This window comes from Carcharhinus amblyrhynchos, chromosome 20 (assembly GCF_965287045.1).
Source record: "Carcharhinus amblyrhynchos chromosome 20, sCarAmb.v2.hapA, whole genome shotgun sequence".
NCBI classification, from domain to species: Eukaryota; Metazoa; Chordata; class Chondrichthyes; order Carcharhiniformes; family Carcharhinidae; genus Carcharhinus; species Carcharhinus amblyrhynchos.
The window spans coordinates 1,069,571-1,095,360 of NC_137343.1; the positions used below are offsets into that span (position 1 = coordinate 1,069,571).

The following is a 25,790-nucleotide window of genomic DNA, read 5'->3' on the forward strand; positions in this document are numbered from 1 at the left end:
AGAGGTTCTATGGCCCATTGAGTTCACATTGACACAGTAGAAACACCTGAACTCCAACCTGATCCCACTTGCTAGTACCAGGCCCATAGCCCTGAATGTTCTGATGTGCCAAGAGCTCATCCAGATACTTTTTAAAGGATGTGAGACAACTCGCCTCTACCACCCTCCCAGGCAGCGCACTCCAGACCCTCACCACCCTCTGGGTAAAAAGGTTTTTCCTTACATCCCCTGAACCTCCTGCCCCTCACCTTGAACCTATGTTCCCTTGTGACTGATCCTTCAACTAAGGGAAACAGCTGCTCCTTATCCACTCTGTCCATGTGTCTCATAATCTTGTCTACCTCAATCAGTCTGCCTCTCAGTCTCCTCTGCTTCTCTATTCTACTCAACTGCACTAATAATGCTTTGCGCATATAGCATTTATTGATGGTCATAATAACACTGATGGAATCAACTGGAATTAAAAACTACTGATATTATTAAAGAATAAATAAATATATCTACTTACGAGCATGAGCCAGACTGAGGGCCCAGAGCCTCAGATATGAGGCAGTATTAGACACACAGCCCAGGCAATACTCAATGGTGTGAATAGCTTGATGCATGAAAATGTCCCCAAAGTTGAACTAGGAGAAAAAGAACAAAGGGTCACTTCCACATCAAACCCATTTTTGATGAATACTTTGTGTCCCTGCTTCTGACATGCAGACTCGATTGTAAATCGAATCCGGGAGGAGACTGGGTCAATCACTCAAAGAAAGTGAGAGACGACTGAAAATGCTCCATCTTGGAGGAGGAAAATAAATATAATGTGTAGTCCTGTGATTAAAAACCTTTAGAAATAAACAAAATACATCCAGTAATTTTAATTAATTAACTTTGAATTCAAGGTAATTAGGCAAAGCCAATGTGATTTTGAGAAGGAAATCATGTTTGACAAGTCTTTTTTCTTGCAGTAACGTTCTGTGGATTTGTGGATGTGCTGCACTTAGATTTCCACAAGGCATCTGATAAGGGTTCACATCAAAGGTTAATGTGGAAAATAAAAGCTTGTGCCGTAGGGGCTAACGTATTGGCATGGATTGAAGATTGGCTAGCTAATGGGAACCAGAGTTAGCATAAGTGGGTCTTTTTCATGTGTTGAGCAGTGTGGCACAGGGATCAGTGTTGGGGCCTCACCGGTTTACAATTTATATAAATCACTTGGATGAAGGGACAAAAATTTGCAGATTACACAAAAATAAGTAGGGAAGTAAATTGCGAAGAGGATGTAAAGAGGCAAGAAAAATCAACGAGTGAGTGAGTGGGCAAAAATCTTGCAAATGGAGTATAATGTGAAAAAATGTTACATTGCTCATTTTGGCAGGAAAAATAAAAAAGAAGCATGTTATTTAAATGGTGAGAGCAGTGAGATACAGAAATCCGGATGTCCTAATGCATGAATCACAAAAGAATTCAGCAAGGAATTATGTAAGCTAATAAAATGCTACTGTTTATTGCAAGGGAATTTAACAGAAAAATAGGGAGGTTATGCTTCAGTTGTACAAATCATTGGTGAGACCACATCTGGAGTATTGTTTAAATTACTGGTCTCTTTACCCAAGGAAGAATGTAAATGCATACAAAGTAGTTCAGAGTTTACTAGACCTGGAATGGGTGGATTGTCTTACGAGGAGAAGCTGGACAGGCTGGGCTTGTATCTGCTGGAGTTTAAAAGAGTGAGCGGCAACTTGATTGAAGGCTTTAAAATCCTGAAGGATCTCAACAGGATGGATATGGAGAGGATGTTTCCTCTTGTGGGAGAACCTACATTAGACATGTCACTGTTTTAAAATGAGGGGTTGCTCATTTAGGAGAGAGATGAGGAGAATGTTTTCCTCTCAAGAGGTTGAGTGCCTTTGGTAGGCAGAGTCCTTGAATATTTTTAAGGCAGAACTAAATAGATTGTTGATTAACAAGGTTATCGGTTGGGGTTGGGGGGGGCGGGATGACCTCCCCTGCTCTTAATTTATATGCTTATGTTCTTAAGTCTGTATTTAAAAACAAGCCATAAACCAATTCAACTTATTGAAATCACACGGACAAATGAGGGACTGATTGGTTAGATAAACTCATTTCTTCCACCCTCAAAGGGCTTCAGTGAGGTTATGCAAGTTGGAAAGATTCCTGCACACCAACCTTCATTGGTCCATTCTGCAAAAAACCCGCTGGGAATTAATACTTCTCATCAATAATGGAATGACTACCTTCCTTATAACTTAAATCCACAACAACCCCCAGAATATTCAATTCCCACTCTAAGGATTTATTAAGCTCTATTCACGAAGGAACAAGGCAACACAGTCTGATCTGGGCTTGATCCACATCTGTTCCACATCTGCTTTACTGCAGAAAAATCAGATCAGCCTGAGTCTCGCTCTGGCTCATTCAATGCGTGTCGAAACAATATGATCATTCCCATCTCAGTCATTTGTTCAATGCAACTCTCTTCACATAAGCAGCCCATCTTCCTACAATACCGTCAATCTTCCTTGAATCCATTACAAAGCATCACCGTCTCTTTGAGGTGTTTAAAACTGCATCTAAAATTCCAAAAATACTACTCAATGAAAGGTTAAAGCTCCTCATTCTGATTAATAATCAAATGCACTTGCGGAATTATTTTTATTTGATTAAATGTGAGGTTTTTCTTCAATTAATTCATGGCATGTGGTTAGGCCAGCATTTATGGCTCAAGGTGGTGGTGGTGAGCTGCCTCCTTGAGCTGTCCAGTCCCTATGTGTGGTGCAGGTACACTCACATAAGGGCTGTTCGAGAGGGAGTTCCAAGATTTTGACCCAGCAACTGTGGAGGAACTGTGATATATTTCCTAGTCAGGATGGTGAATGGCTCCAGATGGCGGTGTTCCCAAGTGTCTGCTGACCTTGTAGTGGTGATGGGTTTGGAAGATGCTCTCTCAGGAATTAATGTTTGTGGAAGGGGTACCAATGAAGCAGGCTGCTTTGTGCTAGAATGTGTCAAGCTTTTTGAGTGTTGTTGGAGTTGCACTCATCCAGGCAAGGGGACAGTACTCTATTACACTCCTGATCATGAATCCGTAATCAAAGAGAAAATAGCGAGGCATCTTGAGGAGAATGGTTTGATACAGCAGACGCAGCATGGTTTCGTTAAGGGGAAGTCGTGTCTGACGAATTTATTGGAATTCTATGAGGATGTGTCTAGTGCGGTGGATAGAGGGGAACCGGTGGATGTGGTGTTTCTCGATTTTCAGAAGGCGTTTGATAAGGTGCCGCACAAAAGGTTGTTACAGAAAGTTAGGGGGCATGGAGTTGGGGGTAGGGTGTTAGCGTAGATAGGGGATTGGCTGTCAGATAGGAGGCAGAGAGTGGGTGTCAATGGGTGCTATTCGGATTGGCGGTTGGTGACTAGTGGAATGCCCCAGGCATCGGTGCTGGGCCCTCAGCTATTTACCATTTATATAGATGATCTGGAGGAGGGAGCCAAGTGTAAAGTATCGAAATTTGCTGATGACACAAAGATAAGTGGAACAGCAAATTGCACGGAGGGGTGGAAAGTCTGCAGAGGGACCTAGATAGGCTGGGCGAATGGGCCAGGAACTAGCAAATGGAATACAATGTTGGCAAGTGTGAGGTTATCCACTTTGGTAGGAATAATGGTAGGAAGGACTATCACTTACAGGGCGAAAAGCTGCAGCATGCTACGGTGCAGAGGGACCTGGGGGTCCTTGTGCATGAGTCGCAAAAATCCAGCCTACAGGTGCAGCAGGTGGTCAGGAAGGCAAATGGGATGCTGGCCTTTATAGAAAGGGGGATTGAATATAAAAGTAGGGAGGTCTTGCTGCAACTGTACAGGGCACTGGTGAGGCCGCAGCTGGAGTACTGTGTGCAGTTTTGGTCGCCGCACTTGCGCAAGGATATTTTGGCCTTGGATGGAGTGCAGAGGAGGTTCACTAGGCTGATACTGGAGTTGAGGGGGTTGAGCTATGAGGAGAGGCTGAATAGACTGGGCTTGTACTCGTTAGAGTTTAGAAGGATGAGGGGAGATCTCATTGAGACGTATAAGATGATGAAAGGGATGGATAGGGTAGAGGTGGAGAGGTTCTTCCCGCTCAGAAAGGACAGCAGGACTAGAGGGCACAGCCTCAAGATAAGGGGGGGGGGGGCGCAGTTTAGAACAGAGTTGAGGAGGAACTTCTTCACTCAAAGGGTGGTGAATCTCTGGAATACTCTGCCCGTTGAAGTGGTGGAGGCTGCCTCGCTAAATATATTTAAGACGCAGGTAGATAGGTTTTTGGTAGGCAAGGGGATTAAGAGTTATGGGGAGAAAGCCGGAAAGTGGAACTGAGCCACTTCAGGTCAGCCATGATCTTATTGAATGGCGGGGCAGACTCGAAGGGCTAGATGGCCTACTCCTGCTCCTATTTCTTATGTTCTTATGATCTGTGCCTTGTAAATTGTGAACAGACTTTGGGGAGTCAGGTGGTGAGTTACTCGCTGCAGGATTCCTAGACTTTGACTTGTAGCCACTGTATTTATCTGGTTAATCTAGTTTAGTTTCTGGTCCATGGTAACCACCTGGATGTTGACAGTGGGACATTCAACAATGATAATGTCATTGAATGTAACAGGATGATGGTTAGGTTCTCTCTTGCTGGAGATGGCCTTTGCCTGGCACTTGTCTGACGTGAACATTACTGCCACTTGTCAGACCAACCCTGGATATTGCCCAGGTTTTTGGACGTGAACTTCTTCTAGTGTCTAAGGAGTTGCAAATGGTGCTGAACATCAATGAACATCTGACCTCGTGATGGAAGGAGTCATCTATGAAGCAGCTGAAGGTGGTTGGGCCTAGGACACTACCCTGGGAGGTGATGATAGATCTTGAACAACCACAGCAATCTTCCTTTGTTCCAGGTGTCACTCCCCAATTCCACTGGCTCCAGTTTTTCTAGGGCTCCTTAATGCCATCTTTGGTCAAATGCTGCTTTGAAATCAAGGGCTGTCACTCTCAGCTCTCGGAGTTCTGTTCTTTTGTCCATGTTTGAACTAAGGCTGTAATGAGGTCAGGAGCTGAGTGCCCCAATGGAACCCAAACTGAGTGTGTGAGCAGGTTATTGCTGAGCACGTGCTGCTTGATAGCGCTGTTGATGACCACACTTTACTAATGATTGACAGTAGATTGACAGGGTGGTCGCCTCACTATAGGAAAGACGTAGAAGCTATTGAAAGGGTACAGAGGAGATTTACAAGGATGTTGCCTGGACTGGGAGGCATGCCTTATGAAGTTAGGTTGAGGGAACTGGCTCTCTTTTCCCTGGAGAGACGTAGGTTGAGAGGCGACCTGATAGAGGTTTACAAAATGTTGAGAGGAATGGATAGGGTGGATTCTCAGAGGCTATTTCCCCGGGTTGAAATGGTCGCTACGAGAGGACACAGGTTTAAGGTGCGGGGAGGAAAGTACAGAAGTGATGTTAGGGGTAAGTTTTTCACTCAGAGGGTGGTGAGTGAATGGAATCGGCTGCCGTCAGTGGTGGTGGAGGCGAACTCGCTGGGGTCTTTTAAAAGACCTCTGGATGAGTATATGGGGTTTTATGGGATTGGGGGTTATAGATAGGTGTTGATGTGATCGGCGCAACTTGTGGGCCGAAGGGCCTGTTTGTGCTGTAGTGTTCTATGTTCTATAACTAGCCATGTTGGATTTGTCCTGCGTTGTGTGTACAGGACACTCTTAGGCAATATTCTATTTTGCCAAGTAGATGCCAGTGTTGTCGCTGTACTGAAATAGCTTGATTAGGGGCATGGCAAGTTATGGAGCCCAAGTCTTCAGTACTGTCAGAACATTGCTAGGACCCATAGCCTTTGCTGTATCCCACGCCTTCAGCCATTCCTTGATATTACAAAGAACGAATCGAATTGGCTGAAGAGCAACATCTGCGATGCTGGGAACCTCAGGAGGAGGCAAATGTGGATTATCTACTCGGGACTTCTGGCTGAACACTATTGTGAATGCTTCAGCCTTGTCTTTTGCACTGATATGCTAGTCCCCTCCATCACTGAGGATGGAGATATTTGTGCAGCTTCCTTTTCCACTGAATTAATTATCCACCAATATTCACAACTGGATGCGGCAGGTTTGCAGAGCTGCTGGTTGTGCTATCACTTAGCTCTGCACCCTTCATTGACCCACAGTTGATCCCCTACCTTGGTGCTAATGGTAGAGTGGGGGATTATGTCGGACCACATTGAATATGTCTTGAATACAGTTAATGAAGCAAACTAATTGAAACACACAATCGCAGCCTCCTCAACAAGAGGTATTCCTTCGATGTATAACTGACCATTAAGCAAATCCCTGTCTTACTTCCTGCTCAGCTCCATCTGTCTGGCTGGTGTGGCTTGAATGTACATCTCCCTGTTCCATTTCATGAGCTCTCAACAGTGACACGTCCTCTTCACTTCCTCTTCGTACAAGTGTGTAACCTTTCTAAATATAAAACAGCAGTGATTAATTCAGTGCAGTTATTCAAAACAAACTGGACACATTTTAGATTTTATTCCAAGAAGGATGTCAAGATTTGAGAGAGAGAGGTTTACTCGAATGGTATCAGGAATAGGGGCTTTAGTCACATTAAAGAGACCAGAGAAGCTGGGACTGTTTTCTTTAGAAGAGACAAGGAGGGAATTGATAAAAGTAGCTTAAAATCATGAGGGGTCTTGATCGAATAAACAAGGAGAAATTGTTTTCACTGACAGAAGGGGAACCACAGGTCACAGATTTAAGGTTATTGAGCAAACATTTTTACACAGTGAGTTTTGATCTGTCTAAAGGGGCGGTGGAGGCAGATTCAATTGTAACTTCCAAAGGGGAATTGGGTAAATACTTTTAGGAAAGCTACACAAAGAGAAGGGGCAATACGGCAAAGTGAATAGCTCATTCAAAGAACTAATCCAAACACAACAAGCTAAATGACCTCCTGCTGGTACTGCAACATTTTATAATAATTTGAATAAAAGACGAAGCAAATTAGTAGTTTCCAACCTGTTTAACATTTTCCCTTATCTCAAACTCTCACATTTAAATATTCTACCCTTATTGTGCAATTTAACACATGAATACAGCTGCCAGTGCCATGGGTCAGTAGATGATAGAGAGGAGGGAGTAAGGAAACATGTTTGCATCAACGGGATGTGAGTGGTTTTCATGAGGGATCAGCTTTTCACCATACTTACTAACAATGGATGAAGGAATGGAAAAGTTATTGATGCCACAACAGGAATCATAGTAAGCTTTTTGGGTTGGCTTAGAAGTTAGAGTGACAGACTAATTAAGTGAGTAGGTAAAACCATTGCAAACAGAGTTGAATGTGGGACAGTGCAAGGTCATACACTTTGAACCCACTGAAGACAAATCAGATTATTTTCTTAATGGCGAGAGAGCAAGAATTGTGGAAGAACAATAGGATTTTTTTTTGGCAGTCCACACGAACAAATCACTGAAATCTATTGAAAGGGTTGAAAAAGGAAACAAAAAGGCAAGTAGAAGGTGGTCTATGTCTCAAGGGAGAGTGCAATATAGAATGAGGAGGGATGCTTCAGCTACACTGAACGTTGGTCAGATCCCAGCTGGAATACTGCAAGTTTGGCTACCAGCTTACTTGAGCTTGGAGATGGCTGCAATGCTATCTCGCCAGAACGATCCTGGGGATTAAAGGGTTAAATTTTCACAAGTATTTAAACATCCCACAGCCATCTAAAAAGGACAAAATAATTCAATGGGGCAAATATATCAAAACTTTTTCCCAGAACATGGGGTTCAGTCTTCAAATTAGAGATCGGAGGGAAATCAGGAAAATCTTTTACACACAAAAGGCACTGGAAACCTGGAACTCTTCCCCAAAGGCAGCTGCAGGCACTGGGGTCACTGTAATTTTCAAAGACAGTCATTAAGATTTTTGTTGGATAAGGGGGTGAAGAATAAGGAAAAACTAAATAAATGGAGTTCAGAAATTGCTCCGTCATGATCAAATTGAATGGTGAACATGTCCAAGGGGCTCAATGGCCACCTCTGCTCTTGTGTAAAAGCTGCAAAGGTATTTTGGTACAAGCATGCATTTCAACAACATGATTGGTGTGATCAATACTCAACCTTATGTTGAAGAACTTGCATTTTTAATAGCCCCAGTGACACAAAGCTACAAGGAAAAGTAGGCTCCAGCCAAAGGAAGAGGTATGAGGTTATTGAACCAAAGCTTGGATAGACTGGATGCCTTAGAGAGATCTAAAGGCAGAGAGAAAGTGTACTACAGGCAGCTGAGGGCAGAGCAGTGCAGTGATAAGGTATCTGGGTGGGAAGTCTTTCAGGGCAGTGAAAGTTTAGAGAGAGGTAACACCATGAATAGAATTAAACAGGAGGATGAGAATTTTTAACTGAAGGTCTCAATGCAACCTAGATCAACAAGGAGTTTTGGATGAACTGAAGTTTTTGCAGGATGGAGGATTAGCCAGGACAATACTGCAGTAATCAGATCCAGGGCCTAACAAAGGATTTGGTGAAGATATCAGCGAAGGATGAAATAAGGTAGGGATGGAGATATGCAATGTTATGAAGATGAAAGTAGGCAGATTACTCAAATATTGATCTGATTCAAAAGACCTACTCTGTATGTCCCAAAGTTTCTTCCTCCGTGGTGCTTCCAGTATAGGTATCCTGGTTTCCCAAACAGCAAAACGGGAATAGATAATATAGAAATCACAACCAGGAATATTTGGACTCCATTCTGTTCATAAATGAATACAAATTATTATGTGTTTGTATCATTACAAAAACATATCTTTTGCTGAATTTAATCACTTTTACAGTCAGCTCTTTTGCACTAATTTACAAATAAATCAACTCTGAGTAACTTTAGTTCTTACTTTTGGAGAAGTATTTATTACAGGAAACATACTCTGAACAGTTTGAAGAATAACTGTGCTGTATCAGGTATATTTGCTCATATATTAAATAATGACCCATAAAACAGAAGTGGGAGACAGGATTCTAAAAAGATTTCCAGAGAGGAGAACACAAAAAGTTCAGAAACATTTTTGAAAGCAAGTTAACAAAACGTTTGAAGGTATGAAGCATGCTGCCAGAGTCAATGAACATGGATTCAAGCCCAAATGCAATCACTCAAGCCCATTATTATACACTGACACTCTAGTGCAGTACTGAGGGAGTGTCACACTGTCAGAGGGTCAGTGCTGAGGGAGTGTCGCACCATCAGAGGGTCAGTGCTGAGGGAGTGCCGCACTGTCAGAGGGCCGGTGCTGAGGGAGTGTCGCACTGTCAGAGGGTCGGTGCTGAGGGAGTGTCGCACCGTCAGAGGGTCAGTGCTGAGGGAGTGCCGCACTGTCAGAGGGTTAGTACTGAGGGAGTGCCGCACTGTCAGAGGGTTAGTACTGAGGGACTGCTGCACTGTCAGAGGGTCAGTACTGAGGGTGTGCTGCACTGTTAGAGGGTTAGTACTGAGGGAGCATCACACTGTCAGAGGGTCAGTGCTGAGGGAGTGCTGCACTGTCAGAGGGTCAGTGCTGAGGGACTGCTGCACTGTCAGAGGGTCAGTGCTGAGAGAATGCCGCACTGTCAGAGGGTCAGTGCTGAGAGAGTGCCGCACTGTCAGAGGGTCAGTACTGAGGGAGTGCCGCACTGTCAGAGGGTCAGTGCTGAGGGAGTGCCGCACTGTCAGAGGGTTAGTACTGAGGGACTGCTGCACTGTCAGAGGGTCAGTACTGAGGGTGTGCTGCACTGTTAGAGGGTTAGTACTGAGGGAGTGCCGCACTGTCAGAGGGTCAGTGCTGAGGGAGTGCCGCACTGTCAGAGGGTCAGTGCTGAGGGAGTGCCGCACTGTCAGAGGGTCAGTACTGAGGGAGTGCCGCACTGTCAGAGGGTCAGTGCTGAGGGAGTGCCGCACTGTCAGAGGGTCAGTGCTGAGGGAGTGCCGCACTGTCAGAGGGTCAGTGCTGAGGGAGTGCCGCACTGTCAGAGGGTCAGTACTGAGAGAGTGCCGCACTGTCAGAGGGTCGGTGCTGAGGGTGTGCCACACTGTCAGAGGTGCCGTCTTATTGACTTGGACTGGTTGTACATTTATGTACCTTGTATCCTTTTTAAAAGTGGGTTTAAATAGAGTGTACGTGGGGAAGATGTCAGAGAATTAGGGCCCAAGAGACAGCCTCAGAATAAAGTGATGAACTTTTAGAGCTGAGTTGAGGGGGAATTTCTTCAGCAAGGGGGTGGGGATGATGGATAAAGGGGGAAAAGTGGGAGAACGGGATTGAGAAACTTATCAGCCATGATTAACAAAGAACCAAGAACATTACAGCACAGGAACAGGCCCTTCGGCCCATCGAATCTGTGCTGACACAGATGCCTCTCTAATCTAATATTTTCTTGCCTCTGTGTGGTCCATATCCCTCTATTCCCTGCCTATTCATGTATCTATCCAGGTGCCCCATGAACGCTGTTATAGAATCAGCTTTCACCACCTCCTCTGGCAGCGCGTTCCAGGCATTCACCACCCTCTGTGTGAAAAACTTGCCTTTTACATCTCTTTTAAACTGCCTCCTCTCAATTTCAACTTATGTCCTGAGTAATTGACCCTTCAACGCTGGAAAAAAAACTCTGACTATCCACTCTATCCAAGCCAATCATCTTGTAAACCTCTATCAAGTTCCCCCTCATCCTCTGACACTCTGATGAAAACAATCCCAAGTTTGTTCAACCTTTCTTCATAGTCCATATCCTCCAAACCAGGCAGCATCCTGGTAAATCTCTTCTGCACCCTGTGCAATACATCAATATCCTTCCGGCAGTGTGACAAATAGAATTGTACACAATATTCCAAATGTGGCCTAACCACAGCTGCAACATGATTTTCTAATTCCTATACTCAACACTCCGACTGCTGAAGGCCAACATGGCATATGCCTTCTTGACCACCTTGTCCACCTGAGTTGTCACCTTCAGGGAACTCTAGATCTACACACCTAGGTCCCTCTGGTGCTAATATTTCTAAAGGCTCTACCATTTACTTTGTACTTTTCTTCTATGAAAATCCCCTACTCACTACACTCTGGCACCGGTTCAGGTACACTGAGGGAGAATTTAACATGGTCAATGCACGTCTTTTGGACCGTGGGAAGAAACCAGAGCACCAGGAGCAAACCCACGCAGACATGGCGAGAAAGTGCAGATTCCATACAGATAGTGACCCAAGCTGGCAATCGAACCTGGGTCCTGGTGCTGTGAGGCAGCAGTGCTAACCATTGTGCCACAGTGCCACCCAGTTTGTAGTGAACAGAGGCTCAGTTACAGAAGTGTTCTCGGGTTATTCTCAGATTCCAAGGGGCATTTGGAGTAAAGCCCAGAAACGTAAGCCGGGGATCAAAGCTTATCCATTTTCAGAGTCAGCAACACAAGATTACAACATCATTGGCAACAAGTTAAGAAATTATGGGGTCAGCTACTTCAGACCAAAAAAATTTTTTCAAATGGTGAACAGCTAGAAACAGTCGACAGCTGAGAGATTTGGGGACCCGTGTACATAAATCATTAAAATATATTAGTCAGATTAAAACAAAGATCAGAAAGGCTAATGGGATTTCAGCTTTTGTAATTAAAGGATTAGAATATAAAGGGGTCGAATTTTTCCTTCAGCTCTACAAACCCTTGCTACACCACATCTGCAGCATGGGTACAATCCTGGACACGGCACCTTAGAAAATATAAATTGGCTTTGGGAGGAGTGGAACACAGTTTCACCAGAATGTTATCAAAGTTCCAAGATTAGATTATGAGGAGAAATTTTGTAAGATAAGTTTATCGTCTTCGAAATATGGAAGGTTAATGGATGTTTCGATTGAAAATTTTAGGAATTTGAAAAGCAATGATGGAGTTGACAGAGACAAACATTTCCGTTGGTGTAAGAGTCTAGAACTTGTGGGCAGGGCCTTCAAATCAGAATCAAACCATTATGCAGAGAAATAGAAAAACACTTTGTCGTGCTATGCGCCCTTGTACTAGTTTCATACCCAATGTTGATATATTTTCACCAGACAAGAATATAAAAGGATATGGAGTCAGGACAGATGAACAAAGTTAAGACATAGATCAGCCAAGATCGATGTGAATGGCGGCAGAATAGAATTGAGGGGCTGAATGGTCTCCTGGTCCTATATTCTTCAAAGAATGTTATCTTTTCCATTCAAGTAACAGACTTGCTGAAGGAAATTTACAAGTAATTGCTACAAAATGATCTTTTTAAAATCGGTAAATATTATGATACACAATTTCACAAAGTACGTATCGTACTGTGCACTCTCGATGCCTACCTGTCCAAAATAAAGTTTACTTTCTTCACTCCTTTGCATGACGAACATGTTTATAAAATGGATCAAGATACTTGGAGCCACATCAGAGCTTGCAGCAGTGTACGCCAGCCATTTATAAATGATCATAAACACCAGGTACCCAAAGAGGCACATCATGAACAGCATTTCAGGGATAAATACCAGGTAGATGTTAAATTGTTTCTTAAAGTGCCTGGTTTGTACAAAAATGAAAATAAAATGTGTCAAACAACAGTATAAACATGCGTCAGAAGCGCAGTCAAAATCCTAATTTTCTAGCAGGGGTGCTCATAATTTTTACACCATTATCTTAATGTGATCATTTAATGTAATTATAAAGAGCAGACACATTACCATTGAAAAATATAAGATCCTGAGGGGGCTTGATAGGGTAGATGGTGAGATGCTTTCACCAGTGGGTGAGTCTTGAACCAGGGGACAGAGCTATAAGATACAGGGCTAGTCATTTAAAATGAGGTGCGTAGAAATTGCTTCTCGCAAAAGGTGGTGAATCTCTGGAATTCTCTGTCCCAAAGGGTGCAGAAGACTAGATCATTGGAAGTATTTAAGGTAGAGGTAGATAAATATTTGATAGATTGAGGGATAGAGGGCTGTGGGGAAATGGCACAGAAAAGGAGTTGAGGCCGGCATAGATCAGCCATGATCGAATTGAATGGTGGGGCAGGCTTGAAGGGCCGAGTGGCCACTCCTGCTTCACATTTCTCAGAATGCATTGTGAAAATGTAAGTACTATCTAAAAAAATACAGGACCACAGACGCATCTAGAACCATCCTGCAAACATTTAGATTATTGAACCAGAAGTCATTCAGAACCCAGCATCATCTATCATGTTATAACTGACTGATCACAAGTCACCCCCTGACTGAAAAAAAGCCCCAACTTCCTAACTCTCTCTGCATAACTCTAGCCACCCCATCCTCCCTCACCCCAGTTAACAGCTCTGGGAATCTTTACTGCATTATTTAAATTACTAACCCAGTCTGGCGGGGGGGGGGGGTTATATTTGTCTCCTCAGATTCTTAAGAGGTTTACAGCATGGAAACAGGCCTTTTCGCCCAACTTGTCCACGCCGCCCTTTTTTTAAAATCCCTAAGCTAATACCAATTGCCCACATTTGACCTATATCCCTCTATACACATCATACCCATGTAACTATCTAAACGTTTTTTAAAACACAAAATTGTACCCGCCTCTATTACTACCTCTGGCAGTTTGTTCCAGACACTCACCACCCTCTGTGTGAAAAAATTGCCCCTCAGGACACTTTTGTATCTCTCCTCTCTCACCTTAAACCTACATTCTCTAATTTTAGACTCTCCTATCTTAATGGTTTTGCGTGTAATTTAAACATTGGCCACACATTTTAATAAGAGATGTTTTCTTGGCCACTTTCCTTATCCTGCCAGCTCCTTCCTAGCACATTAACAACTTACATTTATACAGCCTCTTTAATGTAGTGGAACACCCGTCTAAGGTATTTACAGGAGCACTAACCAGGCAAAATTGGACACTGAGCCACAGAAGGAAATGTTCGGACAAGAGGCCAAAAGTGTGGTCAAAGTGGTCGGTTTTAAGGAGCATTTTGAAGGAGAAACGAGAGAGGAAGATTTAGGGAAGAAATTCCAAAGCTTCAGATCAACCAGTAGTGGAGTTTTTAAAACCAGGGATATTCAAGAGGCCAGGATTGAAAGAACACAGTTATCTGGAGCTGGAAGGGGTTGCAGAGATAGGGAGGGCTGAGGTCGGGAGGAATCTGAAGACATTGCAGCTAAATCTGTAGTGACATCTGCTGTATAATTCCCAGCACAGAATATTGGGCAGCAGTTCTGTTTAGCAATCTTGCTGACTTTGCCCTGTCAATCCAAGGAGCAAAGGTCAATGAGTCCAGCAAAAGACATGGAATTTCATAACGAGCTTTAAGCCCGTATATTAATTACAATCACTTTACCAAAGGAAGTTTTGAAAATGTTAGGAAGGGGGGGCAATAAAGTGTTGGTATGATTTGGTATTGTTCTGTGTTAGCTCAAGAAGGACTTACAAATGATTGAAGACTCCAAGAATGACTCCAAAAGTCATGTGAGCAATTCCCAGGATGACTGACATTTTCATTTTAAATGAATTTAAAAAACTGAGGCGATTACTTGCTAGATTCCAAATCTGAAAAACAAAATATTATACAAATCCTGATTTTAATCTAAGTTATGGACTAAATCATAGCACATGAGGTAAAATACTTTGAGAAGTTGACACTGTATTCCTCAGAATGCAAAAGATGGTTAAGGAATGATTTGATAAAGGTGTTTATACATTGTTTTTACTAGCAGAAGGCTAGTAACCAAACCAAACAGATTTAAAGTAAATGGCAAAAGGCCAGAGGGCAGACAAGGAAAATATTTTTCTGCAGTGAGTTATACTGATCTCAAATGCAGTGTCTCACTGGACAGTGGAAACTGGTGAGTCTTTTTTCTCATTTATGCGTGGGACATGGACATTGCTGGCTGGTCAGCACTTATCGCCCATCCCTAGTTGTCCTTGGAGGGCAGTTGAGAAATTATCACATTGCTGTGACTCTGGAGTCACCTGTAGGCCAGACCAGGTAAGGACAGCAGATTTCCTTCCCTAAAGGATACTAGTGGACCAGACATTCAACAATGGTTTCATGGTCATCAGCAGATTGTTCATTCCAGATATTTTTTATTGAATTCAAGTTCCATCAGCTATGGTGGGATTCGAACCCAAGTCCCCAGAACATTAGTTGTGTTTCTGAATTAATAGTCTAGCAATAATACCACAAGGTCATTGCCTCCCCATAGCTTGAGCAATAGAGAGGGCTTTAAATTAAATAGTGGGGGCAAAGGATCAAATTTGGGAAGATGTGATAAATTAAATAGAGAAGACAAGGGAAAAGAGCAAGTTAGGAGTCAGAAATTGTTGATCAGGGCATGGCAGTAAAGGGCAGGGTCTACACACCTAACAGTACACCAGGCCAGAGGTCACACAATAGCACAAAGACAGAAATAAAGGTTTGGTATCTGATTGCTTGTAGCATTTATGACAAAACAGATAAATTGACAGAACAAATAGGAATACATCTGTATGATGTATTAGTCATTATAGAAACATGGCTACAGGATGACAAAGACTGAGATCTCAATAGTCAGTGTCATATACCCTTTAGGAAATACAGGAAGCGAGGGAAAGATGGTAGGATAGTTCTGTGAGCTAAGGGTAACATTGGTGCAATAGAGAGAGATGACCTTAGTTTTGGACATCAAGATGCAGAATCAGTTTGGGTGGAGGTGAGATATAATAAAGGTGAGGAGTCAGTTGTGGGAAAGGTTTATGGGCCTCCCAATCACACTACAGGATGGTGTATACAGGAAAAAATAATGAGGGCTGGTGAGAAAGGTACAAGAGTAATCATGGGTAAATTAGACAAATCAGGGAGCAGCACACGTTAGCATTAACCAGAGAACACGCCAAATAGATCTACTAAATGTGCAACGAGACAGGATTAATTAATGACCTCAGAGTGAGGAGTCCTCTGCATTGCAGCAATCATAATATGATTGGATTTCACATTCAGCATGAAGGAGAGAGGAGTGGATCTAAGACTAATGCTTTAAACCTAAATAAGGATCATTACGAGAGCAGGAAGATAGAGCTAAGCGAAAGTGAATTAGGAAATTAGGATAAGGAATAGGTTTGTCGAGATGCTGTAGCAGACATTTAAGGAGCTATTTCAGAATACACAGAAAAGATACACACCAGTGAGAGAGAAAGACTCCAAAGAAAGGACCTCTATCCTGATTAACTAGAGAAATTAAAGACGAATCATAAGAAAAAGGGTATAATTCCATGAAAATGAATGGCAGGCAAGAAGATTGGACAGAATATAAAGAACAAAAACTGACAAGAAGATTAATGAGAGAAATTAAAGAACAAAATAAAGTTAGCTAGAAATATAAAAACAGACTGCAAAAGTTTCTAAAGCATTTAAAAAGGAAAAATAGTAAAGTTAGCACTGGTCTGTGAAAGAGAGAGCGAGAAACAAAATGGAGGATTAATGATGGGAAATAAGGAAATGTCTTATGATTTGAACAGATACTTTGTATCTGTCTTCACTGTAGAAGACACAAATAATGTTCTAGAAATAACTGTGAATCAGGAGCCAAGGAAGGGAGGAACTTAAATAATTAAAATTTCCAGGGAAAGGTTCCTAAGAAAGGCCTCCACACATTCACCATCCTCTGGGTGAAGAAATTTCTCCTCACCTAAGTTCTAAACAGTTTACCCCTTATCCTCAAACTATGACCCCTAGTTCTGGACTCCAGGGGATAACCTTTCGTCCCCTTTGCTTATCAAGAATCTATCTACCTCTGCCTTAAAAAAATCAAAAATTCGGGCTTTTGAATGAGAGTGTTCCAAAGACACTCAACACTCAGAAACAAATCTCATCTCTGGCTTAAATGGACAACCCCTTATTTTTAAGCTGTGACTCCTTACTATGATGTGGCGCTGCCAGCTTTGGACTGGGATAAGCACAGTAAGAAGTCTCACAACACCAGGTTAAAGTCCAACTGGTTTATTTGGTGGCACGAGCTTTCAGGGCACTGCTCCTTCATCAGGTGAGTGGGAGTTGTGTTCACAAACAGGGCACATAAAGACACAAACTCAATTTACAAGGTAATGGTTGGAATACAAGTCTTCACAGGTAATCAAGTCTTAAAGGTGCAGACAATGTGAGTGGAGAGAGGGTTAAGCACAGGTTAAAGGGATGTGTATTGTCTCCAGACAGGACAGTTAGTGAGATTTTACAACTCCAGGCAAGTCACGGGGGTTACAGATAGTGTGACATGAACCCAAGATCCCAGTTGAGGCCGTCCTCATGAGTGCGGAACTTGGCTATCAGTCTCTGCTCAGCGACTCTGCACTGTCGTGTGTCATGAAGGCCGCTTTGGAGAACGTTTACCCGAAGATCAGAGGCTGAATGCCCCTGACTGCTGGAGTGTTCCCCGACAGTGCTGATGAAGGAGCAGTGCTCCAAAAGCTTGTGCTACCAAATAAAGCTGTTGAACTTTAACCTGGCATTGTGAGACTTCTTACCGTACTCCCTACTACTCCAGATGTGGTCTCTCCAAAGCCCTGAACACCTGAAGCATAACTTCCCTACGTTGTAATTCCCCTTGCAATTAGGGGAATTCTATTAGCACAACAAGAGGATTGGTTAACTATAAGGATCAGAATGAACATAAAGTGCCATTTTCAGGGTGAGGGGATGTAACAGGAATCAGTGCCAGGGCCTCAACTATTTACATCAATAACTTGGATGAAGGGAATAAACATATAGTTGTTAATTTTGCTAATGACACAACAGAAAGTAAGTTACGAAGATGACATAATTGCTGGAAGTTTACCACCTCGCTCATCCGAGGCTCATAGGATCCCTCCCAAGGCCAACGGAGAATGCTGTTCTGCAAGTCTCGCCCGCCCCAATTCTGGGGTGGGCATGCCAGTAAAATTCCGGCAAATGTGTTTGTGAAAGGACACAGCCTAAGTTAGGGAAGAAAAATTGGGCAGATAAAATATTATGTCTGATAACGTAAAGAGCAGCATATTATTTAGATAGAGAAAGATTGTAGAACTCTTGAGTTACAGAAGGGTTTGCGTGTCCTGGTACATGAATTACCAAGTTAGCATGCAGGTATATTTTTGAAAGCTGCCTTCTGTGCAGACCCCTACTTCCATTTGGTTTGTTTGTGCAAAGATAGATAGAGTGGAACCAACTCTGTAGACAGGTTTGGCAAACATTTTCCATAACCAAATCTACACTGACAACACTGTCACAACACTGACAACATTGACTAACAAGGGAGTCAAAGGTTATCAGAAGTAAGCGGAATATGGAATTAAGACCATGATCAGAGCAGCCATGATAGGGATAGGCATGAACCTCAGGTCAGTAGTTTTAGCTGGGGGAAGGGTAATTATGAGGCTATTAGGAGAGAATTAGGAAGCATAGGTTGGACTAGGAGACTACAGGGACTGGGAACGTCCAAAATGTGGAGTTTTTTCAAGGAGCAGCTACTGCGAGTCCTCGATAGGTATGTCCCTGTCAGGCAAGGAGGAATTGGTCGAGCTAGGGAACCGTGGTGCACTAAAAAAGTTGATTCGCTGGTTAAAAAGAAAAAGGAGGCTTATGTTCGGATGAGACTAGAGGGCTCAGGTAGTGCACTAGAAAGCTTTAGATTGGCTAGGAGGGAGTTGAAGAGTGAGTTAAGAAGGGCTAAAAGAGGACATGAGAAGACTTTGGCTGATAGGATTAAGGAGAATCCTAAGGCATTCTATAGATATGTTAAGAACAGAAGGTTGGTTAGGGCAAGATTAGGGCCAGTTACAGACAGCAGAGGGAAGTTGTGTGTGGAACTGGAAGAGATTGGAGAGGCATTGAACCAATATTTCTCTTCGGTGTTCACGCAGGGGGACATAAATGTAGCTGAGGAGGACACAGGGTTACAGGGGTGTAAACTAGACAGTACTGCAGTTGATAGGAGGGATGTGCTGGATATTCTTGAGGGTTTGAAAATAGATAAGTCCCCTGGGCCGGACGGGATTTACCCTAGGATTCTCTGGGAGGCAAGAGAGGTGATTGCAGAGCCTCTGGCTCTGATCTGGCTCTGATCTTCAGGTCATTGTTGGTCACAGGTATAGTGCCGGAAGATTGGAGGATAGCGAATGTTGTCCCATTGTTTAAGAAGGGGAACAGAGACTTCCCCGGGAATTATAGACCGGTGAGTCTTACTTCTGTTGTGGGCAAGGTTTTAGAAAAAATTATTAGGGATAGGATTTATAGTTATTTGGAGAGTAATGAATTGATTGGAGATAGTCAGCATGGTTTTGTAGCGGGTAGGTCGTGCCTTACTAACCTTACTGAGTTTTTTGAGAAAGTGACCAAAGAGGTGGATGGGGGTAAGGCAGTTGACATGGTATATATGGATTTTAGTAAGGCATTTGATAAGGTTCACCATGGAAGGCTTCTGCAGAAAATGCAGATGTATGGGATTGGGCGTAATCTAGGTAATTGGATCAGGAATTGGCTAGCGGATAGGAGACAGAGGGTGGTGGTTGATGGTAAGTATTCGTCATGGAGTTCAGTTACGAGTGGTGTGCCTCAGGGATCTGTTTTGGGGCCACTGCTGTTTGTAATTTTTATTAATGATCTGGATGAGGGTATAGTTGGGTGGATTAGTAAATTTGCTGATGACACCAAAGTTGGAGGTGTGGTAGATAGTGAGGAAGGGTGTCATAGTTTGCAGGGAGACTTGGACAGGTTGCAGAACTGGGCTGAGAGGTGGCGGATGGAGTTTAATACGGAGAAGTGTGAGGTAATTCACTTTGGCAAGAATAACAGATGTGTCGAGTATAGGGCTAACGGGAGGACTCTGAATAGTGTGGATGAACAGAGGGATCTAGGTGTATGTGTACATAGATCCCTGAAAGTTGGGAATCAAGTAGATAAGGTTGTTAAGAAGGCATACGGTGTCTTGGCGTTTATTGGTAGGGGGATTGAATTTAGGAGTCGCAGTGTCATGTTGCAACTGTACACAACTCTGGTGCGGCCGCACTTGGAGTATTGTGTGCAGTTCTGGTCCCCACATTATAGGAAGGATGTGGAGGCTTTGGAGAGGGTGCAGAGGAGGTTTACCAGGATGTTGCCTGGTATGGAGGGGAGGTCCTATGAGGAGAGACTGAGGGATTTGGGGTTGTTTTCGTTAGAAAGAAGGCGACTAAGAGGGGATCTTATTGAAACATATAAGATGATTAGAGGTTTGGATAGGGTGGACAGTGATAGCCTTTTTCCTTGGATAGAGAAAGCTAGCACGAGGGGGCATGGCTTTAAATTAAGGGGGGGTAGTTATATGACAGATGTCAGGGGTAGGTTCTTTACCCAGAGGGTGGTGAGGGATTGGAATGCCCTGCCTGCTGCAGTTGTAAATGCGCCTAGTTTGGGGGCGTTTAAGAGATCCGTGGATAGGTTTATGGACGAAAAGGGATTGGTTTAGGTTAGAGGGTCATTGTTTTTTAACTGGTCGGCGCAACATCGTGGGCCGAAGGGCCTGTTCTGCGCTGTAATGTTCTATGACTGAATGGCAGAAGCAGACTCAAAATGGCGTATTCCTAATTTACATGTTAACAACAACCTGAAATTTTTAATAAGTATTTGTAAAGGAAAAAGATTTCTGGGCTGTGAGGAAAGGGTAGGGACTGGGCAAAGACCCAGCACAGCTGAAAGGGGCTGAATGGCCTCTTTCTGTGCTCTTTCACTTTATGACAACAGAACTTAGAACATGAACACTCACTGGATCGATGCCAAATGGGTACGGCCCTCTGAAAACACCAGTTACATTGGGATCCAGGGTTAGGTACTGATTATGTCGAACATCATCATTCCTAAAAAAAACAAGCAGCAAATCTGGAACTTTGACAGAATTGTAAAGATTAAAAACCATCCTCCACATCTTTACATCAGCTTCTTACTGAGACAATTTCTAAAGCGTAGCTAAACTGTACAGAATAGGAGAACTTATTTGCCTACTTGATGTTTTACAATATAATTGTTCAGACAAATCATTCACACAATTTATAAACTCAATGATTTATTTACACACTATCCAGAAAGAGATCTTTGATTATACAAATATAGATCTGCAACTTGCACAGAGGTAAATGCAAGAAATAAATCACAGTCTGAATCTTGATAATAGAACATATATTGCATCGGGGTTCTGTTCACCCCGATGTAACCATTGCACCCTGCATTGCTTCCCGTATCCAGCAGGCCCAACTGGTTCACTGGAACAGTGAGTGGACTGTCCTATGTTGGTCGGGGTAAATACCAACCATGATCAGAGCAGCCATGATTGAATGGCAGCAGACTCAAAGGGCCAAATGGCCTACTCCTAATTTATGTTAACAATAACTTGAAATTTTTAATAAATATTTGAAAAGGAAAAAGATTTCTGGGCTGGGACAGACGTGGGTCACATGTTCTGTCGGAGGAAGTCGATGTAGGCTCAGTGTGCCGAATGGCCCCCTTCTGCACTATCAGGATTCTATGATTAAGGACACGGTTTCAGGATAAGAGGTCACTCACTTAGGACTGAGATGAGGAAAATTTTCTTCCCCCAAAGAGTTGTGAATCTTTGGAATTCTCTACCTCAGAGGGCGGTGGCTACTCCATCGCTGAAATTTTGTTTGTGGAGCCCATTATCTCGTGGCCGTTCTATCCGACTGCCCTTACATATGTTATTAGAAAGCATACTTGCTAGTTTATAATTGGAAATTAGCAGACCCAGATACTTACTTCCAAATGTTGCTGTCATACATACTTTTGACACTCCACCCTGACCCAAATATATTTAAGGATTTTGAAAAGCAGTCATTGTAAATAAGACCAGTGTATAAGGAAAATATTCCCATCATCAGGATGATATAGCGGCCATCAAAAAAGGTGTTCCAGATCTGTTAGCAATAGGAATGAAAAATTAATTATCAGTCTTGCTTCGTGACAAACTCACTTTAGTCTCAGTTATAGTGACAATGTCAAAAGTTGGAGATGAGACAGTGAGAGAGGAATGAGAGAGTGGGGAGGAGACAAAGGATATTCCAGTGAGTAATTGGTCAGTTAGATTCTCTCTGACACTATTTACAAAAGGTTTTAAACATTTGACATTGTTGGGGTTGTTAATCTATCTCAATCTTTGTGCTCCATTATTCCATAGTTCCCTCAGCCTCACCTCATTTCTCGTGTGCTTTAGTTTTGGGTTGTTTTCAGACAGCACCATCCACAATGCAAATAGAGACATGATCAAGCCATGGCCAAAGTCTCCAAACATCACAGCAAAGAGGAAAGGGAAGGTGATGATAGTGTAAGGGCCTGTTGGAAAGCAAAGCAGAAATTACTACGTCTGTCAAAACTGTTTATGGTTCCAGTCCATTCAGAGAAACAGCCAAAAAAAACACAGGATGTAAAGATGAAGATAAATTATCCCACACCTCACCAATCAGATATCCACACACTCCATTATGCAGAACATAAAGTATCTTACAGCATAGAAACAGATCATTCAGCCCAATAGGTGTTAATGTCCAAGGAGCTTCTTCACCTCCCCTTATCAGTATATCAATAAAGCATTCCACATCTACACGGATGGCCAAAGACTAAAACATGACTCAATCCAACAAACTTGGAATTAACTTGGGATGGGACTCCGTCCTTCTGGGAACATTTGGAAGAAAACAGCACCAGAAAAGAACCTAACAAAACTTGCTGGATTTATGCGGGGCACTGCTGCCTCAACATTCAAACCTCAGCATATACATCCTATCATTCTTCACAGCAGAGTAGTGTGCACCTGGCAAAACCCACCACACGTGCGTGCACACACCCTCTCAATTGAATGCAACAATGCACATCATAACTGGAACACTCTGCTTAACATTTCTCCCCTGGCTTCCTGTCCTTACAAATGTCATACTCCTACACATCCACCAACCATCAAAAACCCCCAGGCTAGTTGAAAAAAATCCATGCTGCGTCTCACTTACCCACCCCATGATAACCTGTTCAACATAAGAACATAAGAAATAGGAGCAGGAGTAGGCCATCTAGCTCCTCGAGCCTGCCCCGCCATTCAATAAGATCATGGCTGATCTGAAGTGGCTCAGTTCCACTTTCCCGCTTTCTCCCCATAACCCTTAATTCCCCTGTCTACCAAAAACCTATCTACCCGCGTCTTAAATATATTTAGCGAGGTAGCCTCCACCACTTCAACAGGCAGAGAATTCCAGAGATTCACCACCCTTTGAGTGAAGAAGTTCTTCCTCAACTCTGTTCTAAACTGCACCCCCCTTATCTTGAGGCTGTGCCCTCTAGTCCTGCTGTCCTTTCTGAGTGGGAAGAATCTCTCCACCTCCACCCGATCCATCCCTTTCATCATCTTATATGTCTCAATGAGATCCCCCCTCATCCTTCTAAACTCTAAGGAGCACAAGCCCAGTCTATTCAGCCTCTCTTCATAGCTCAACCCCCTCAACTCCGGTATCAGCCTAGTGAACCTCCTCTGCACTCCCTCCAAGGCCAAAATATCCTTGCGCAAGTGTGGCGACCAAAACTGCACACAGTACTCCAGCTGCGGCCTCATCAGTGCCCTGTACAGTTGCAGCAAGACCTCCCTACTTTTATATTCAATCCCCCTCGCTATGAAGGCCAGCATCCCATTTGCCTTCCTGATCATGCACCTGTAGGCTGGGTTTTTGCGACTCATGCACAAGGACCCCCAGGTCCCTCTGCACCGTTGCATGCTGCAGCTTTTCGCCCTGTAAGTAGTAGTCCTTCCTACTATTATTCCTGCCAAAGTGGATAACCTCACACTTGCCAACATTGTATTCCATCTGCCAGGTCCTCGCCCACTCACTCAGCCTATCGAGATCCCTCTGCCGACTTCCTACACCCTCCGCACAATTTGCTGTTCCACTTATCTTTGTGTCATCAGCAAATTTCGACACCTTACACTCGGTTCCCTCCTCCAGATCATCTATATAAATGGTAAATAGCTGAGGCCCCAGCACCGATGCCTGGGGCACTCCACTAGTCACCAACCGCCAATCCGAATAGCACCCATTGACCCCCACTCTCTGCCTCCTATCTGACAGCCAATCCCCTATCCACGCTAACACCTTACCCCCAACTCCATGCCCCCTAACCTTCTGTAACAACCTTTTGTGCGGCACCTTCAACTCACCCACTGCCCACCTTCTAGCTCAGTGTCCCATATGGAGCACCATTCCTGAGCAAGATCTCCCAGCTAACACCCTTTGGATCAGGGATTCCAAATAGAGCAAGTCGCTAACAAGTTGTGACAAACCACAGCCATTAAACGGCTTTGAACTATCCCAGCGCATGTGGTCTTTGCTAAACAGGTTCAGATGTGGGTATGCCGGCGTTGGACTGGCGTAAACACAGTAAAAAGTCTGACAACACCAGGTTTTAGTCCAACCTATTTATTTGATAATATACTCGCAAGCTTTCGAGGGGTTACCCTCTTCGTCAGGTGAATGGAGAGTTCTGGCCTCAGACAGAGCATATAAAGCACAGACAGTTTAGAGATTACTGATTAAAATGCGAATCCTTACACCTAACCTGCTGTTCAAGACCTGAAGTGGCTGATAATGTGAGTGGTAGGAGCACTGATCACAGTTTAAAGAGATGTGTATTGTCTCCAGACAGTACAGTAAGTGAGGTTTTGCAAACCCAGGCAAGTCACGGGGGTTACAGATAGTGCGACATGAACCCAAGATCCCTGTTGAGACCGTCCTCATGTGTGCGGAACTTGGCTATCAGTCTCTGCTCAGCGACTCTGCGCTGTCGTGTGTTGTGAAGGCCGCCTTGGAGAATGCTTACCCGAAGGTCAGAGGCTGAATGCCCGTGACCACTGAAGTGTTCGCCAACAGGAAGGGAACAGTCTTGCCTGGTGACTGTCGAACGATGTTCATTCATCCGTTGTCGTAGCGTCTGCATGGTCTCCCCAATGTACCATGCTTCGGGACATCCTTTCTTGCAACGTATCAGGTAGACAATGTTGGCCGAGTTGCAAGAGTATTTACCATGTACCTGGTGGATGGTATTCTCACGTGTGATGATGGTATCCATGTCGATGATCCGGCATGTCTTGCAGAGGTTGCTGTGACAGGGTTGTGTGGTATTGTGGTCACTGTTCTCCTGAAGGCTGGGTAGTTTGCTGCGAACAATGGTCTGTTTGAGGTTGTGTGGTTGTCTGAAAGCAAGAAGTGGGGGTGTGGGGATGGCCCTGGCGACCTTCAAAGACTTCCAAGGCGGCCTTCACAACACACGACAGCGCAGAGTCGCTGAGCAGAGACTGATAGCCAAGTTCCGCACACATGAGGACGGTCTCAACAGGGATCTTGGGTTCATGTCGCACTATCTGTAACCCCCGTGACTTGCCTGGGTTTGCAAAACCTCACTTACTGTACTGTCTGGAGACAATACACATCTCTTTAAACTGTGATCAGTGCTCCTACCACTCACATTATCAGCCACTTCAGGTCTTGAACAGCAGGTTAGGTGTAAGGATTCGCATTTTAATCAGTAATCTCTAAACTGTCTGTGCTTTATATGCTCTGTCTGAGGCCAGAACTCTCCATTCACCTGACGAAGAGGGTAACCCCTCGAAAGCTTGCGAGTATATTATCAAATAAATAGGTTGGACTAAAACCTGGTGTTGTCAGACTTTAAACAGGTTCAGGACAGGCCAGGGCTCCTGTGCAACCAGCCTCCATCA

General features: G+C 43.7%; 1 protein-coding gene across 4 annotated transcripts in view; it reads right to left on the reverse strand.

Annotated features, from left to right (window-relative positions):
• atp6v0a2b (ATPase H+ transporting V0 subunit a2b) overlaps positions 1–25,790 on the reverse strand; it is a 72,397-nt gene that overhangs the window by 4,898 nt on the left and 41,709 nt on the right. For all 4 annotated transcript variants that reach the window (XR_013889033.1, XM_080207918.1, XM_080207916.1 and 1 more), the window contains exons 11-18: positions 22,227–22,366; positions 21,794–21,951; positions 20,790–20,880; positions 14,468–14,586; positions 12,390–12,600; positions 8,678–8,797; positions 6,382–6,504; positions 509–626 (exon numbers count right to left, since the gene is read on the reverse strand). Coding sequence is in view for 3 of the 4 variants with exons in the window: in XM_080207918.1 (XP_080064044.1) it covers positions 509–626; positions 6,382–6,504; positions 8,678–8,797; positions 12,390–12,600; positions 14,468–14,586; positions 20,790–20,880; positions 21,794–21,951; positions 22,227–22,366 (1,080 nt within the window). In the remaining variant the exon portion in view is untranslated. The remainder of the gene's footprint in view (positions 1–508; positions 627–6,381; positions 6,505–8,677; positions 8,798–12,389; positions 12,601–14,467; positions 14,587–20,789; positions 20,881–21,793; positions 21,952–22,226; positions 22,367–25,790) is intronic.